General features: G+C 38.4%; 1 protein-coding gene across 1 annotated transcript in view; it reads right to left on the reverse strand.

Moving 5' to 3' along the window:
- UTRN (utrophin) overlaps nt 1-18,560 on the reverse strand; it is a 324,375-nt gene that overhangs the window by 109,520 nt on the left and 196,295 nt on the right. Inside the window, exons 52-53 of the mRNA XM_082303315.1 lie at nt 12,161-12,333; nt 6,649-6,805 (exon numbers count right to left, since the gene is read on the reverse strand). Coding sequence (XP_082159441.1) covers nt 6,649-6,805; nt 12,161-12,333 — 330 coding nt within the window. The remainder of the gene's footprint in view (nt 1-6,648; nt 6,806-12,160; nt 12,334-18,560) is intronic.

Below are 18,560 nucleotides of genomic sequence, written 5' to 3' on the forward strand. Positions count from 1 at the left end.
TCACTTCAGCTCCCTAAGGATATAGTGGAGTCAGAAGAACTCGGCAAGATGAACAACACAGATAGCTAAGGGAACAGAGTAGCTGTCTTATGGGTAGAGATTAAAAATCAGTCACTAATACACTTGTGTTCCATCACCTTCCCTGGCAGTGTTCATGGCTCACCCTTGAAGGTCAGGCCACAGCCAGTCATGGTATCGCAGCTCAAGACACAGTAGTGAAACAGATGTCTGGTACATTCCAGTGCATCAAGATGTTACAAGATTTCATTAGTTCTAGATGGGCTACTACTAACAATGATGGAAGCAGAGTGGTCTTTTGTGAGGTGAAATAAAAAGATACCACAGAAACAGGCACTCAACTCATCGCAGCCTTTTAAGGACAAAGAGAAAGGCTGACTGCTGTGCTGTTTCTGCAACGTAAGCCTAATTTATGACATAAACATTCTCCTCCACAGCAATGTCAGAATGACCTCTTATTTATTTGAGGATATCTACAAATCTTCCTTTATTCAGTGGTTTGAAAAAGACACAGTGAGGTCCTAAAAATTTATATGGGAGTCTTTGATTAAAACAAATGGGACAGGGGTTCCTCAGGAAAGAGCAGCATGAGCTGTATACATCAAAATGATATCATTAAAAAGGCAAGCCCACAGAAATGTTTCATTTATTGTACTGGAAAAGTGTTTATGAATTGTTTTTTCCACAGTAAGACAACCTGCTTTACTCTGCATTAGTAACAGAATAATTTGTTCTTTCATTATCCACGCTATTTATTATTTTAAGTATTGATCCATTGCAACTTTCCTGACTTATCGCAAGACAACCACACTTCTGGGAACAAGATGAAATACAGCCAGAAGAAGCAATTTTTCTGTCAAAGTTAAAAATACACTGCACTGGCATCCTAATTTAACACTTCATTCTTTGTGCCATGCTTTTGTTTACACATCATTCTTCTGGAGAAAAAGCCCAGGAGAGCAGTGACACACACCTGAATCATTCATGTAACACACAAATCAGCTTGAGTAAACCCTTAGTGAGCAATGGATTTAAGTCTGTCCACTTGAGAACCCTCATTTAACCAGGCATTAACTCCACTCTTCCTCTCCTGTAACAAAATATTCCCACCCATGATTTCCACCTCTTCCGCCTAAACACACCACAAAGAAAACTCTCAGTTCAAGATTAATGAGTTGTACTCCCCTTGAACAGTACAAATTTTTGGTATAGTACAATAGAGGATTTCTTCACCAATAATCAACATTCAGGATTCTCAAATATGCAAAATTTCACGAGTTCTTAGAAAACTCTTATCCCTTACAAGTTTACTTAAGGAGCTCTCACACTGCTCAGTAATGCTGACTGACTGTTGCAAAGGCTATTCCCCCTCTTGATAGAGCACATAGTTTTTGAAACCACATCCTCACTTCAAAGAGCCACTTCACAGTAGCATGGTACATATTGCTCAAGCTCCTGCTTCCATCACATCCTTGTCCATCAGACCAAATTGCAGCTCTTCCTCTAAGCAAGAGGCTGTATTGATTTTCCAGTTCCAACCATGGACCACTTAATTCTCCTTTCTTACCCCCTCATAGCTCACATCTTAGTCAAAATTAGTATTTCAGCAACCACCAATTAACTGACCAACCAGTTTAGCTGACCACCTCTAAGCAGCACAGATTTTGTGTGCTTTGTCTTATGTGATGAGCAACAAATTAATAAAGCTCTTTATCATTAGGAGCATAACCTAAAGCAGCACAACCATAATGCTTCTCTTTTCACTCTTAGATTTAGTAATTCCTAACATAGAAGCAGATTTTAAAACAGAAAATATCCCAGAAAAACAAATCTAGAAAAATTAAGTAGAAATTTATTTAAGAATAAGCCCATTGCCCAAAGTCAGACAGGCAAACTGAAAGAGTGAAGGAAAGTTTAAGGCTGGAAAATTATTTTTTTCCTTACAGACTTCTCCCACTGTTAAAGAGAATAACAGAACTACAGGCAACCTGAAGGGATAATACCACATAGAAAGTAGTTTCTGGTTGGCTATAGTAACACTTTTGATTAAGTGAAAATAGCTAAGTAAAACAGAAAGAAAGACTACAACTTTCATTATTTGATTACTTTAACAAAACAAGTCTCAAACATGAAATACATAGACAGCAACCCCAAAAAGTTTGAAGAGTATCTAAAATATTAATGACCTATCCATAAATATAAAATTATCAATCAAACATTCACAGGTCCTTTGCCAATTCATTCTGAGCTCAAATGAAGCTATGTTAAGCATCTCTTTGATCCAAGATGCATGCATTATTTAGCATTAGCTAGACATTTGTTCATTTATGCAGACACATGCCAACAGGATTTATGCAAGAGGAAACCCATTTCTGCTTAATTTGAAATGTCCTGGTTCTCTGTCTGAAATATAAACCATAGTGATTTATAGCTTTTAGGTAGTCTTTGTACCTTAGCAAAAGCACACTTTTAAAAAGCTACAGTCAGGAACTCTTCTAGTGGAAAAGTGAGATATATAAAGCTCTCAGTGCAACTCCAAAGAACAAGGTGTCACCATCTGTGCTGCCTTCTCTTGTCCACGCATGTGACTCTAGGTATTTCCATACACACAAAACCAGCCCACTGATTTTTCATGGCACTTCTGCAGCTTTTCTTCTCCAGCATATTAAAATATACACATGGGGTGGATTTTTCAGGGGTAGAGGCTGGGGCAAACAGGCTTGGGGTGGTATTTTTGGTTTTTTTGTGAGTTGGTGTGGGGTTTTTTCCCTGGTCTATGTAGCTGATCAAAATTTGCATCACACATATTAAAATCCTAAGTAAGTATTTATAAGGAAGACTGGTAAAGAACAGAATGAAAGGGAAACATGAGCTGCTAAGAACTAGCTACAGTGAGAAATTGCAATTATGGAAAAAAATCTGGAAATAAACTCTGAAAAGGTAGGTGCCTTCAGTTTCTTTTCCCTATAAACCATTCTGTGTCCCACACTTCTGGAGTGTGAATGTAGACTCAGCTATAGGTACACTCCATATGAACAACTTCTCAGCTCAGGTACTTCTAAACTTCCTCTCAGTGTCCCAATTTTTCCAGCATTCTTGGGACTTGTTGCTCCACAACCCCTCTCTCAAAGACATTTTGAGAATAATCAAAATAGGAAATTCATGCACCGTTGTTTAAGCTTCCTCTTGATCTGTCCCTTGCAACACACAGAGCAACACAACACCCAGGCTGGATGTGCTCATTGCTAGACTGCACTTAGCATTTAGTATGTGGTAAGACTATCAACTACTACAGATGACGGAAGTTTGGCTGAACAACACAAAAAAAGAGTCAAAAAAAAAAAAAAATATTTGGCACATCCTGAAAGATTTCTGTTAATCTGGGAAATACAGGCTAAATATGTAGCCCAAATTCAACTTATTAACATTGCTGTGGGTAATGTTTGCTTTTAAAGCATAGAAGAATGAGAGATATTTAAAACAAAAACAAGTTTAAAAATCAAAAAGCAAACCATTTATTTCCTCCTGTCCAAGCAGGCCTCACTAGCACCCAAACAATGTGAGCCAACCCAAACTGTCACATAATATTGCACTTATCTATCTAGCACTACTGAAGCCAAGTACTGAGTGAGGGAGATACTAAAAGAGGGAAAGGCCAATAGAATTAGTGCCATTAAGCTGAAGCAAACAAGTCATCTCCTGTACCTGAGGGGTGGGGGGAAGTAGGTTAATAGAATTATTGAGTAACTAGAGGCAAAAAATAATGCTAATACAAGAGAATTCAGAAAAACAAAGGGAAGGAGATGAGACTACCATGAGGGCACATCTTACACAGCTGAGCCACTATTTTACCACTTACATTTTGAAGTGCCAGCAAGGACAAGATCAGGAAAGCAAGCTGGAAATAAGAGGAAACGGATCACAGAGTAGTGGAGACAAAATGAGGTACTGAACTGCTCAGTTTGCATGAAGGCAACTTCAAAGCTACACTCAGGTATGAAACTAAAAGAAGGAGGGGAGCAGAGGCACACAGACAAACCTGGGAGAACCTGTACAAGGTCATCTGATGTGGTGCTGCAGAAACTCAACAAGGGATCACAAAAACCCCCTTTGATCAAAAGTAAATCTTACAAATGAAATGTTCCGGAGGTTTAACGCTTGAAGAAGCATGGATGAAGAAACATTTTAAAAAGTACCAGGACAGCTGGTGATGAGGGGTGGAATAAAGGGAGTATCCTTTGGAGCAAGAGAAATCAAGTCATACCTCTGCAATATTCATCTGATATAGTTACACCTCAAATTCCCACTGAGAACTCCCAGCTTAAGGCAGGATACGTATTCTAAATGGAGCACCTTAAAGGCAAAGCAAACGGAGTAACTGACAACATAGAATCACATACTGTTTACAAAAAAATCCACTGAAAGGACAGTTTTGACATAATGTTTTGAAAATAAAAATAAAAATCACAGGAATAAAACTTGTGTTCCTCAACTTAGGACATCTTTACCCAACATCCTAACCACATCAACCAATCACATAACCTTGCCGAGGAGGAAGAAGGACAAGTTTGGAGTTTTGTTTTGTTGGCTTTTTGCTGCTTTTTTTTTTTCCCTTCAGTTTTCACTTTCTATCCAAAAAACCCACAAATTTTCAGTTTGAGCAATCTTATCAGCAAACTGCAGCTTCAGCAAGGAATGAACAGATGCTACTAAGAAACAGCACTGAAGCACTGCTATGACAATCAAACCAATAGACAGCTGTGGTTCAGCTCCCCTCCTCTGGCAATAGCTAACAAGCAACACTTCAACAGAATGTGAAATGCCACCTGCTAATAATTCGTATTTGGTATAGCACAGTATCAGTACATGATATATGAGAATCTCTTGGCTCCCCCTAACAAAATAACTGCTAGGAAACAGTCATCGAGCATCATCTAAGAAATATCTGCAAGTGTAGAGAGTGCTTTTGCTGGCATAGGTACATAAAAAATAAAGTGATACTCAGGGTTGCTTTAACTTTGTGCTGTTGCAGACCATTAATGCAGTTCCCATTAAATACTTGACTCAGGCAACTATATCCAATACTCACTGTGACATTGCAAGAACATATCTTTTCATTTGAAAAATGAAAGAATAATCTCCAAAAGCTCCCAAATGAACTCATTAGAGTCTTAACCTTGACACATAACAAAATATCTTTAAACATAACAGCAAGGATTAAACAACCCAGAGGTGCTCTCTCCTTCATACTGCTGCAGTTGACTAGTGGTCCAAATGAATGATCCAGCATCATTACTACTAAATTTTTCTACCTCAGAATAAAACCCCAGTTTTACTAATCAATTTGAGTTCTTCAGCTGAGAGGCACTACTAGTATTATTTTGCTACTATCATGCACATACTGTAATCTACACAAGACACAAATAAGTCTCTAGAAAATAACCTGTAGAGGTCTACCACCGTCCATATTTAGCTGTGTTTCAGCCTTTTATTGCTCTTTGGCACTAGTAATCCACCATTTGATCATTATAAAAAAATTCACAGCAGATGTGCCTACAAACAGAGCACGATGCTTTAAGTGGATTAGGAAGAGATGAACTCTCAAGAAATAAAGTTCCTCAGTTTGTGTTAATAAATTTACTTTAAAAGACTAAATTAAGGAGAAACATATGCAGATTTCTTTAAACACTTCTATTTTGGAGCGAAGTTGCAAAAGTGCTGCTCATGTCAGACTACATTTTCAGTACTACCCCACAGTATTCCAAGTATTTCTGTATTAGAAAGTTTTTCCAAACTCAAATTTTGCCCTCACTAAACACCACAGCAGAAAAGACACCAGTGTAGCTGGCAGAGGAGAACATACTTATCATGCAATTAGATATATAAAGCTGCATTTGTTCTCTTTCCCTGTTTACACCATACAGATCAACAAACGAGATGGAACCAGCTTTATTAGAACAAATTTTTCCAATGGCAAAACCATCTTCACTTGATTACTGATCAGAATTGGCAAGGTAGACTCTACATTCTACATGAATGAAGAAATGTAGATGCAACTGAGTTTTTTACTGTGAAGAAGTACTTAGGAATTAACAGCCTACCATGTACAAACCAGAACAGGACAAGCAAAACCAGAAAACTAGAACAGCATGCTATAGTTATAACAGTACAAGGCACAGAAAAATTTTAGTTCTCTAATACAGTTTTGAGTCATCTTTGCAGTGTAAATGTGCATCGGTAGGGGGCTGCTATCACTAACATGTAGAAAGCCACTCCTCATGATTTTACTGAATTTACACTCAACTTTGCTTGGTCAATTCTTACTTTTCTATGCCTTCCTTAACTTTTAGAGTAAAACAGCAGTTTCACTCATCAGGATTCCAAAAATATCAGGAAACTGTAAAAAAAAAGTGTTTAGACTGAACGCATGTCTCAGAAATCCTTTAGATGAAATTTTATAGCATATCTTAGTTGTGCTTTACTGGGCAAGGCGGGCAAGCAAAATGGATGGAGACCTAGAGCTTTTTTCTAGAAATTAGTCACTAGGAAGCATTCATCATTTCTCCTGTACAAATATTTGCTTCATTCTATAATCCACAGTATCATACCCATAAAACTTAAGCAACTTACTTTGCAGTGGTCATACTGCTGCTGTAAGGTTGGAACGTCCCCTCCAACAGGCATTTGTTTTTTCAGTTCTTCATCTTTTGCATTCAGCCATTTGATTAATTCTTCCAGGGATGTCAGCAATCTGTTCCATTTCTCTGCACTGGCCTCCAAGTGAGCCCTGTGAAACAGCAAAGAGCATCTTCAAAGCCCTGAATGGCAAAACCAGCGTGGGAAATCAATAAACAAAATGACTCCATCAGTAAGATGAGAATGTTTCAAGCATTTAACTGCAAAGCAACTTTGTGTAAAAAAAAAAAAAAAAAAAAAAAAAAAAAATCTCTATTTCAGAACACTTTGCACAGCAAATCAAAATAAGCAGAGGAGAAACGGGGGAACACAGACAAATACGTACCTGATGTTATATCTAAAACCTTGAACACTGCATGCATAAGCAACATAACAAAATCCTGTGTTTTGGTGTGACTCCACCACTGTTGTGCAACAAGCACAAGCACATTTTGTGAGCTAAAGCACTGCAAAACTGAACTCTATCATGCCAGGACCTTGACTCTCCAGAAGCAAAAACCAGCATGTTCTACCAGCAGTGATCAAAAGCAAATTGTCTGCGCTGCTGAACGTATCAATCAGTGACACAGGTTATTTAATACATCCTCTTCCACTGATGCTGAACTACTAGAGAATTAACACAGTGAATCCATTCCTCACTTGAATTGACAAAACAAGTCAAACTCCACAATATATTTTTCTACAATTTTCAGAAATACCTTGACTTGATGTGTTCTCACTGCAGTGCCTAAAAGATGCATAGAAATCTTCAACAGGTACCAGTTACCCCTCTTTAACTGCAGTCATTCTATGTTATGGTATCATTCAAGACCAGCACACACCTAATTTATGTCAGCAAAAACCATATGTTTCTTTCTTCACACAGAAGGGTAGAGCTGAATGATTAGTCTGAGACCAGTTTTGCAAGTTCCTCCCCTGCTTCTGATGGATGAACTAAACTATAACTCCCTTTCCTATTTTGCACGCTGAGGGTTCTCTTTTTGCTTCTGATTCACTGTGAGTCACACCTAGAAACTGCCACCTGGCTTGTCTTGTATTATCATTTCAAATGGCATTAAAGTGAATGTTTGGGGATGACACAACAACATTTGAATTGAAGGGATGATGTGCTGCAAGGTCAACTTCAACGCAAGGTTATGTTTGGCCACACTGAGATCTCCCAGCAATGCTAGGATACGTGAATCAATATAGCAGTCAAGTAAGAGTATATAGGGAGGGAAATACAAAGCAAAAAAAAAAAAAAAATCCACATTTCTGAAAAGGATAAGCTAAGCACCTTTAGGAAGAGGAATCTATTCTCCTTCAATCCCGTGAAGGAAAGCACTTGGGTAACTACTTGGGAAAAATATAAAATTTAAGTACTTGCTAGAAGCAACATTTTACTGCCTACAGTTTCGTGTGTTATGGTTTCTATTGTCACTTACTGCTCTCACCGATACCTTTATCTCTACACTGAATTGCTACCAGCTGCTTGTAGCTCAGGCCTACACAGCAGAGTCAGCATCACACCCTGCACTGAATTACAAGCAAGCTGTTGCTGTAGGCCTTGGTGTGCAGGCCAGCAGCTTCTGAGTGGAATGTATTGTCTCCACTCTCCCGATATATTTTCAGGTACTCAGAAGTGGCCCTTCTTTCTCGAAGTGAAAACAGAGTTATACTTCTTATTAATCAGGCAGAGGAGAGAACTGCTCTCTCATCTAAGCCAAGGCAGCCCACATTTAAATTTACAGTTTTGCCATTAGACTCTGATAGTTTAAAAAAATATATACCTTTGAGAATTTCTAGAAGCAACTACAACTAAAACGTTCAGATTTATAGCTTTCTGTACATTTGATAGTGCAATCTCTATTCATCAAGACTTCTTATTGTTTCTCGCACATATAAGCAGCTCTCATCTCTGAAAACTGGCACTCTCTGAGGCTTCAAGATTCTGCTCTAATTATTTAGTGGAACTCTTGAATGCAAAATAAATTGGAGCTTTTTAAGGAGGGGGAAAACTTCTGCAACTAGATGAAGGACAATTTAAGGGTGATCCACCACTGTTTAATGTACAGTGCAATAATATTAATAGCGAAAAAAATTAATCTGATATTAATGTGATTGTTATAGCATATGATACTGAATTAAATGCATTGTAATTTACCACTTACTACTTGCGTGCATGCCATATTAATGTCAATACCAAAATAACTCTAGCACATGGTTTCAAAGTTCAGCACAAGTTAACCCTGCAGGGTAGAACAGTAAGGGGTGGGGAGGAAATGGACTATACTAGCAGGGACTTGAAAATTTTTCACTGAGCACAAAGTGAGCTAGCCTCCCAAAGAAAGATATTAAAAGGAAAAAATACGCAGGGAAAAACTCATTACATCAGCCTGGATTTTTCCAGAATATTAGCCTTTTAATGTTATCAAAAGCAATACTGAAAATGAAAGCAAGATGAAGAATCTGAAGACCATACCCAAATATTCAGTTCTCCTGGGGAGCAAAGAAACACACACTCAGCAAATCCCATTCAAAGCAAATGCTGCACAGGAGCAAGGGAGTTGAGATATGCTTCAAATTGCATTTCAGTGTAAAGTTTTAGTATCACGTTTACATTTGTCATACAGACATTATCAGAGACAGAAGAAAAACTATGCAGAAGTTCTGAAATGTTTCTTGGGCTTCTCTGTTCTCTGAGTTGGGATTTCTGGCCTTTCTTTTGGAATTGGTACTTCTACTGATAAACAACCTGCAAACAAAGCTTCAGGTGTTTGTGTTCACGTGACAAATGAATTGGCAAACTCAGAGATTTACCAGGTCAAGTGGCGGCTTAAGAATCTGCTCTGATCAAAATAGAGGTCAGTTACGTATGATTGTTTTTGAGCACAAGTTGGAGCACAAATATTCACCAGCATCAACCAGCTGGTATGCAAAAGCACTCCTAAGGGAATCCTGGATGAACCTGAAGAACACAGATGCTCCCATCCAACTGACCAGACTGAGAGGAACCCTCTCTCCCCCCCACCCCCCATGCTGAATAAAATCATCCAGAAAACAGCAACTCTGACACAACTCCCCTTCTGTTGACCCTGACAGGCTCTCTTCACAGCTGGAGACCTCCTCAGCTTTTGATTCTGCTATGGAGGTAGCACTTTTCCCACAGAGCCACAAGGGAACACATGGAAAAAAATAAGATTGGTGGGTGGTCCAAATATAGAGAAACAGAGAGAAACTCCTTTTCCATTTCTCCCAAACTTTTACCTCTACCCTCCCCCAAACACTAACATCCTCACACCTCCTGCCCCAGGAGAAAAGAATGTCCCCCAAACATTTAGCTTTTAAAAGCAGATCCCCACAAGTCTGCAGCTTTGTTTTCTTCCTAGGAATGAGATAAAGAGAGAAAAACAAAAGTCTACAAGTAATTTCAAGGAGAGAGACAGTCCTCTCAGATGGCATCACAGACACTACAAGTATAGGTTTAAGCAGCTTCCATGCATTTAAAAATATATCAGAACAGCGCTGCTTTTCCAGTTTGGAACTCCCTTTAGTTATAGTAGCAAGGAAGTAGAGGCAACACAGTGACTAGCAACACCAGCTCTGAGGACTAAAGTGATGAGAAAAACTCATACTATCTCTATTTGGGAGAGCAGTACTTTCAGCAATTAAAAATCAGTATAATCAGAATGTACACATACCTGAAAATATTCTAAAAAGCTTATGGAAATTTTAATTTAGAAGCACTACTCCAAGCTAAAAGCCATAACGAAACAATCAGCTTGTTCTTTCTTCAGTCCTAGCATCTAACAGTTACATGCTGTTCTCACTTGACTCATCTATACAGTTTTGCTTTCCAATTCATCCTTGTAAAAAGATACACCAAGAAAGCAAAACTTCAAGGCAGACAGACTTCATATCAGTTCTGTGCTTTGTTACTTCCATATGAAGGCTTTCAGGACTCTTGCACAAGTTAGAAAAGTGAACTGCAATCAAAGGATGGAGAAAAATATATAAATTCAGAAATACTATGCTCTTTTCAGTAGTGACTGAGATTTGAACGGTTAATTTACTTGACTTAGATTTGCACCAGTATTCTCTTCCTTGCCTATCTTCCTCTTTGATCTCAAGTGACATGTGGCTCTGCAGCACTCCAGGTATCAGCAGAGCAACATAAACATTAATGTTGCCCAGTGGGACACACATACCATATCTATGCAGAACAGAATAACTGTGTCTGTACTCAGAACACATATTCCTATTTTTCTGAGCACTGACTGCACAATCGGTCTTTCCGTACTACAGCTTTGGAACTCATTGCTGTACAGGGTAAATGGCTTGAAGGCCCTTTTTCATGGCCATCCATTTCTCCCAACTTATGACCAACCCCAGAATGGCCAAGCAACTCAATGGTTCTTGCTGGGACGCCACAGTTGATAAGCTATTATTTTAAGAGCATGCTTTTGTCTTTCTCTTACACAGACCTCATAACAACCCAAGTTTACCAGCTCTTGCATTAAACTGCCTATGTGGTGCTGCCAGTCTCTGCAAGCCCCCACACCAAACTGTTTGGTTCTTTGGGTCCAGGTTCTGCCTGTGGGCTTTCACAGAGCTGATGCAACTGTTTCATTTAACTGTTTAGCAGGCTGGTGATGTGATAAGTAGAAATGAAAAGTAAATATCACATTTTCCCATATATCTCATTCAAACTCTTGTGCCTGGATTTCAAGCTCAGCTAATTTTCCTGGCCTTTATAAAATTCATATGAATGCTTAACATTGTTCTCTTCTATTAAAAGAACAGTTTTCTTAAGCCAACAAGCAAGTGGTTGCAATTAAAAGCTCTAGAAATTATTTTCTATGTAATTCACTTTCATGTAGCATTTGATTCATATCAATGAATGTGGCAGTATCTATTTTAAAAATGATTACAAAGATTTAGCAATTACTACACTTGTGCTTGGCACTGGCAGGGTCAAAAAAATGTAAAATGCATTCCTTGATTAATAGGTACTTTAAAAAATTTCTCAATTGAATAGCAGCAATTAAAATTCAATACCAATTAAATGGCTCAAAACACTTAAGATGCAAATCCTATCAACCTATAATTTCAAAACCAAAATTTTGTAAAAACAAAACCATCAACAAACTCCTGATTTCTCCTCCAAATAACTGCAGATTCGCAGAATTATTTCACTGACACTGCCATTGATTCACAATAAGGAAAGACTCAACATACTTTCTGGAAATTCTGGTACTAGGTCAGCAAGTTACGACTGCAGTTCTGGAGAGAAAACAAGTAGCTAAGCCTACCTGGTGAACAAGTTCACCAAGCTTTTACATTTGCACTCGGGGGTCCCTCATGAAAGAGAATAGATATTTCACTTCAATGCTGTGGTCATATTTGTCAAGCCTCTTAGAAGACAGGAACTGTGCCCCATTCACACCTTGATATTTTTACTACTCACCTGATGTTAGCTGACTTTGCCTTCAGGTCATTCCAGCGCTGGTTCATGTCATCAAGCCGGTGCTGGAGCAGAGCAGCTTCCTCAGAGTTTCCCAATGCTTTCACCATTTTCTGTCTGTTTCCATCAATGCTTTTAAAGATGTCATTGTGGGCATCAATCTCAGCTTGGATGTCCTGAAATACCAGCAAGAAAAGTTCAAACATAGTTCTGTAAGCAAAGGAGGGAAGAGCTGACTCTAGTACTCCTAAACACTAGGACAGAGCATGTATTCCAACTTTCTCGGTTGGCTCTGATAAAAGATGCAGAGGAGAAAACCTGCAATCCTATTAACATCACTACAAAAGGTCTAGCTTTCTTAAGTGTGAGAAAAGGAGTCTGCAAGTTGTCCTAGGCTGTGAAAAAGGAAATAGAATTATAAACACCAAGTTTTGTGATGTTGTGTTTTGTAGCACTGAAGGTAACTAACTACCTACTGTTCACCCACGCATTTCACACAGTGTGGCATTTGCAAATGCACTAGAACTCATTTCCTTTCCAGAAATTACACAGATTCAGCCTTAGCTATGTCATCTTTTTCTTCTTCAAAACAAAATGTTGCAGAAACTTTGTACGGTCTAGTGAAATGCAGCCTCTATCTAGTATTTTAGGTGACACATAATGAAAGCATTTAACTAAAATCTGTCCCCTTAAACTGCAGCTAAATGGCTACAGCAACTGAAGGTCCGTTTTTACAATTAAACTACATTACACTATGCCCTGAATATATGGAGAGGTAGACATAAAATAGCAGGATGTATTATAATCTGAATTTCATAGTAAAGACTGCAAAGAAAAAGAAAAGCCTGTGATTTCCATTCAGCTGACTCATTTCTCCTCCCCTTTGAAATTAAACACATTTTATTCTCTCATCTACCATCTGCCTCAAGAAAAACATTACAGATGTTGTCTTCATCTAATTGAGCACAGTATTATTTTTAAAAGACATTATAAGAGCAAACAAAACTTCCTGCACCACTGCCAATGGTTTCTAGCATCCATACATCTATGTATACTCCAATAAAGCAATGTAAATGTGTGGAAAGCCAGGAGGTGCACTGGCTGTCTCAATAGGATTAATCAACGAAGATTATGACAGGAACTTGATGCAGACGTAAATAAAATTCTTTTGCAAAGGAGGAAATCAAATAACTGAAATTCCTTAAAGGTTTTTATTCTTCCAGTCAAGTCCTCAGTAATCACCATCTGTTCCCAGAAGCAGAAAAGGAGGGGGCTCTTGTACCTCCCCATCCTAAAGACGTATTCCTGCTTCCACATCTACAAATTAAAGTGGAAAAGTAGCCATGAATTTGAGATAGCATGAAAGCTTTCCTGAGTTAGGGAAGAAAACAAACAAGTCAGGACACAGGTGAGGAAGACTGGGGAGGAGATATGGGGCAGTGGGGAAGGAGGCAAGAGAGGGTGGGAGGCACTGGTGAAGCTCTGTCTCACCAGAAGAGCTACTATGTGACTTTGGACAACTACCTATTCTTTGCCCTGAGATTAACTCCTTCAAAGCAGGTAAAAGGACAGCTTTGCAGTCCTTAAAACAACCTGATTAAAATCACCGTTCTAAACACAGAAACAAAAATGACATTTAAAAGGAAGAAAACAGAGTGGAAGTGTCTGATGATCAGCCAATCCAAATAAGAGTGCACAGTCATCATCTGAATTAGATGCTTATCTGAAAACATTTGCAGCTCCTGTCCTTACAACTCCAGCGTGCATTGAGACCCAGCTCAATCCCACACAGCAGGAGATACAACCTCGTACAGCAGTTATGATTCTAATTGCAACGAATCTGTGCTATAAAAGCCACGTCACGTCAAATATCTTTCTTTTCCTCTTCAAAATCACAAATGACAACTCCATTGAAAACAAACTGATCTCTAATTTTCCATTCTACAATCACAATATTAATTGTAAACCCATTCATTCGAGAACCTTCATAAAGCATTCTTGGATTTTAGTTGAGAGGCCACTTCAGCATCCACGCTCAAAAATGTTTCCTTCAAAATGGGGCTTGATTCTTGCACTTTCCAATCATCATGTTACACTGATTAAGGTACAATAAATCTGCTGTTCACATTCTCGAGTCCCATCTGTGACAATCATGTTGAGACAACTCAGTTCAAAGAATAAAGTTTCACAATTAACTACTCTGTCATTTCTGATTTCCATTTTCCAGGTTAAAAAAAAAAAACCAACACAAGCCAGTGCCAGCTGATGAATAACCCAACAGGACTGATAAAGTTACTGACTGAGTTTGTCACAGTCCTCAAAGAAAAGATGGAGAGAAATTCAACTAACATACGCCACATCAGTGTGCACGTGGAAGAAGTAGAGCAGGAAGGTGGGATGTGAAAAACGGTTAATGGCAAGAAATGGACACAATAAGTTAGGTATTCTCCAATAATGATATAAAACATCTGGATTTTTATTCACGTATTGTCCTCTGGATGATGGGTTCCCATCTTATCTTAAGACTACTGTAATTGGTAGCAATTGGTGGTTCTCTCCTTTATTCACTGTGTTATCAAAGTCCTTCAATTCTCATTTGTAAACATGTGGTTGCCCTCCTCCCAAATTTCTTTATTCAAAATGGAAAGAACTCTATCATTCTGTAAACCCCACAATTTATGTTCCTCCTAATCTATTATTTCTCTTCCTGCCTTTTTCTTGGTCTTTGATTCTCTTTTGTCCTCTATGAGGCAAAAAATGGGATGAAAAAAGTTGATTATGCCTGCTCAGGCCCCAGTGATGATTAATTCTAGCAAGAGTTAATCCACTTTCAATTATGCAATACTTTAGAAGAAACTCGGAACACTCCCCTATCATCACATGGAAGTTCCCATATTCAGAGTCACAGGGGCAACACACTGAAGTATGCAGGAGAAGAGGGAAAAATTCTGTTGCTTTTGCCACGTAAAGAGGGGATACAACTGTGAAACTCCATCACTGCTCTTAGCCCAATGCTAAAGGGATCTGGGCCAGAGTGGTCTCCCAGTGCATGTGAAACAAATCAAAGGACAGAGAAAAGAAAAACAAAACAAGAACACAACAGAAAAAAAACCCCAAAACTAAAGAAATACACTATAAACTAAAAATGTCTTGCTTTATCAACTTTTTCTGAGGCACTCCTACAGAGATGCCATATTTTGCTAATTTTGCAAACATTTATGTGCACCTATCTGTTAAACTGGATTGATAATTTCTTGTATGAGGTCAATGTATTTGTTCACATGCCAACTGCTTGCAGGATTAATGCCCTGAATTAGAAGAAAGCTTTTTGAGGAAAGAATTCATATATAAATCAATGTGAAGGCTCCAAAGTTTGAAAGATTGAAAGGAGAAGAAATAACTAGATTGGCATTTAGATATGTTCTTAACCGTAGCCAGGTATTAGAAGACTGCCACTTCCCTTAAATTCCTTTGAAATATTAAGATTAAGCTGCTGCCTTTTTCTACTTTGGTCTGGTGATTTCAAAATTCTGTTTCCATTCTGAAGCTTCTCTGACTTCTTTGCTTCTCTCCCTCTTTACCTGTCTTCCTGCAGGACTCAAGCTTTCATTTTATGTTTGGATTTGATTTTAAACCTTGTCTCCATAAGAAGCCTACTTCTTGCTTTAACTTCTACCAAATAAAATACTAAATTGCCATGTGATGACAACCAAAGAGCATGTTTTTAAAGAATTCATAAATATGTGCCACTCAGTAAGGCTACAGATGGCAATACTGAAAAGGACCCAAAGACACAGCTGACTCCCTTTGAAGTTGCTACTAGAACAGCCCAAAGGCAGACTGGAGTGACATGCCCAGAGTAAAAGAAGGTATATGACGATAACTGGAACAGAACCAAACTTATGAGCCCAGCTCCAAGATCAACCAGCTACTAAGCTTTTGTCTTTCCTTCTTACAGACTGCAAGGATATGTTAAAAGCAGTTACAACATTAGGCATAATTGTCCTTTGGAAACTATCAATGCTTTATAAAGGCAAAAAAACCTCCAAGCCAAACCAACAGCATTCCCATGATGATGGGCATTCTAGTGTCTTTTTCTAAATCATGAGTCCAGAAGGCCTCTAACTCACTCTGCAACCCTGTAAGCTATTAACAGATTCACTTCTACTCATGTTTTTTTCAGATTTTGTTTGTCTGTATTGGCAATATACCAGTAAAGACGGTAATACAGGCAAAGTTATTTCCCCTTTTATGGGGCCCAAACACTTTTGCTGAAGATAAAAACACAACTAGTGGAAGAAAACTCCATGGCCAAATTAGAGTGGAAGAAATGACGCATTTTAAAATATACAAAATGTTACTCTATTGAATTTGCACTATTAAAAATGCTGGGGTAATTATACAAGGATCTAAAAGAAGCAAGCTATTTTATTCCGTAAGGGAAATAAACATGTTCCCATAGCATTAAAGAGATTATTATCAAGAACCCTTAATTAAATTTTTCTTACATGTAGGCCACAAAACTCAACTTAGTCTCTCAAGAAAAAAGTCAATAGCATTCTGTACCAAACTATAACTTCACAGAGGGTTTTAAGCTAGGACTCATCAATGTTTTACTACAATGTTTTTTAAACCCACTATATACAGCAGAATTCTGCATTACACTCCAATTATTTTTATGTTTATTAGGAAACAGAATTCCACTGAATTTTCATAAACATCTGATCACAGATCAGGGATAGCAAAGTTATGCCACACAAACCACACATGGCTTGCAAGAAATGGACATACAGGTACAATGCTGATGCTGTGCAACAAGCCTGGCAGCATTTTGTGTTGGCACATTGAGTGCTACATCCTTTTAATCCCCAGGTACAAGCCAGAGACAGGCATTCTGTTGTGGCTTTCAAACCACATGTTTATCTTAAAAGGAATTAGTGGGGTTGAAGTTGACTCTTTACAAACCAAAATCAGCTTGAAAAACTGCATTTTCCCTAGCAAAAGTTACTCCCAGGCTATTTTGCCAGAACAGTTTTGTACGTCTTCCACCCAATGCAAATCATGCCAGAGAGTTCTGTGCCAGGTGCACAGAAGTGCAAGTCCCATGAAAATGAATACCCATTTGCCTTCACTGGCAACGTTGAAGTCAGCAAAGACACATTTACAGAAACGCTGCACTTGTCTCTTTCAAAGGTCAGGAATAAATGTGATGACTGCTCATCAAAGTATCTGCAGAAAAATCTTCCAGCTCAAACAGCTGGAAGAAAAATGTCAATGCCAACCAAAGGACATAACTGCATGCCACAGACAACAGCCAGAACATTGTTCTTTGAGGTCTCACAGCAGGTAGCAAAGGAATGGATTTTTTTTTTTTTTTTTAAATAACAGATTGTTTAGTTTATCTTGAACCAGGTACATTTTACCTGCTCCTGCCAACTGCCTCTGGAACACTGCTGTGTCAGATATTACTCCTTTTAGCCTCTGCTTTACTTGGAGCTTTTCACTTTCTGATGACTCTTAAGAAAGGAGTAAGAATTAGAGCATGATAGAGGTGTATGAAAGTGGCCATTGTAAAAGGGGAATTGGACTTTTATTTGTTTCAGCCTTAAAAATGCTAGGGGTAGCTAGGAAAAAAAAAAAGGTTCTTGTAAAAAGATGGCTAAAAAAATCTCATCTCATCCAGGAAGTCTCTGATGTCAGAGGACAGTCATGCCTTTAGAAAGGCTCATCCCATCTGCTGTCTCAGAGGCCTGACTGCAGCAGCAGTTTCTGTTAAGCAATCAGTTCATAATGCACTCACATTCAGAAGAGCAGTACGCATTGAACACCTTAAAGCAGAATTGCCCTTATCTTAAACCCACCAGTGCCAGAAATGTGTATAAAGATGGACATTAAACCTCTCTCAAGTGTCATACACAGACCATACTGGATATCACTACAGCCACTGCAACTATAGTGTAAGATCAAAGCAATTTACAAATCAATTGGCTGTAGATATGACAGAAATGTAATTAATACTTAAACTCTCAGATATTTCATGAACAAAAAAGATCTTTTTTTGGGGGGAAAAAACTTTTGGACATTTTTCACTTCTAATTTTTAAAGACTTGTACTACCAAATGCCTTGCACCAACACATCAAGTTTATAAAAAGTTGTCTTGACTTGCACTTAAGCCTCTTGGATGGTACCGTAAGAGGTGACATATGGTGTAGTTAAAGATTCATTTTATCACAAGAATGATGATGCACTTACAGGAAGGCTGAGAATGCCAGACTGCCTTCAACAACCTCTGTGGCTCCATTGCATGGCATAGACTCAACATCTGAGAGGCACCATAAATGTGTTAATACTGATTCCAGCAGTCACCTAATTATGACTGAACAAAACCAAAGCAGCCCTGCC

Source organism: Coloeus monedula, assembly GCF_965178545.1.
Source record: "Coloeus monedula genome assembly, chromosome: 2".
NCBI classification, from domain to species: Eukaryota; Metazoa; Chordata; class Aves; order Passeriformes; family Corvidae; genus Coloeus; species Coloeus monedula.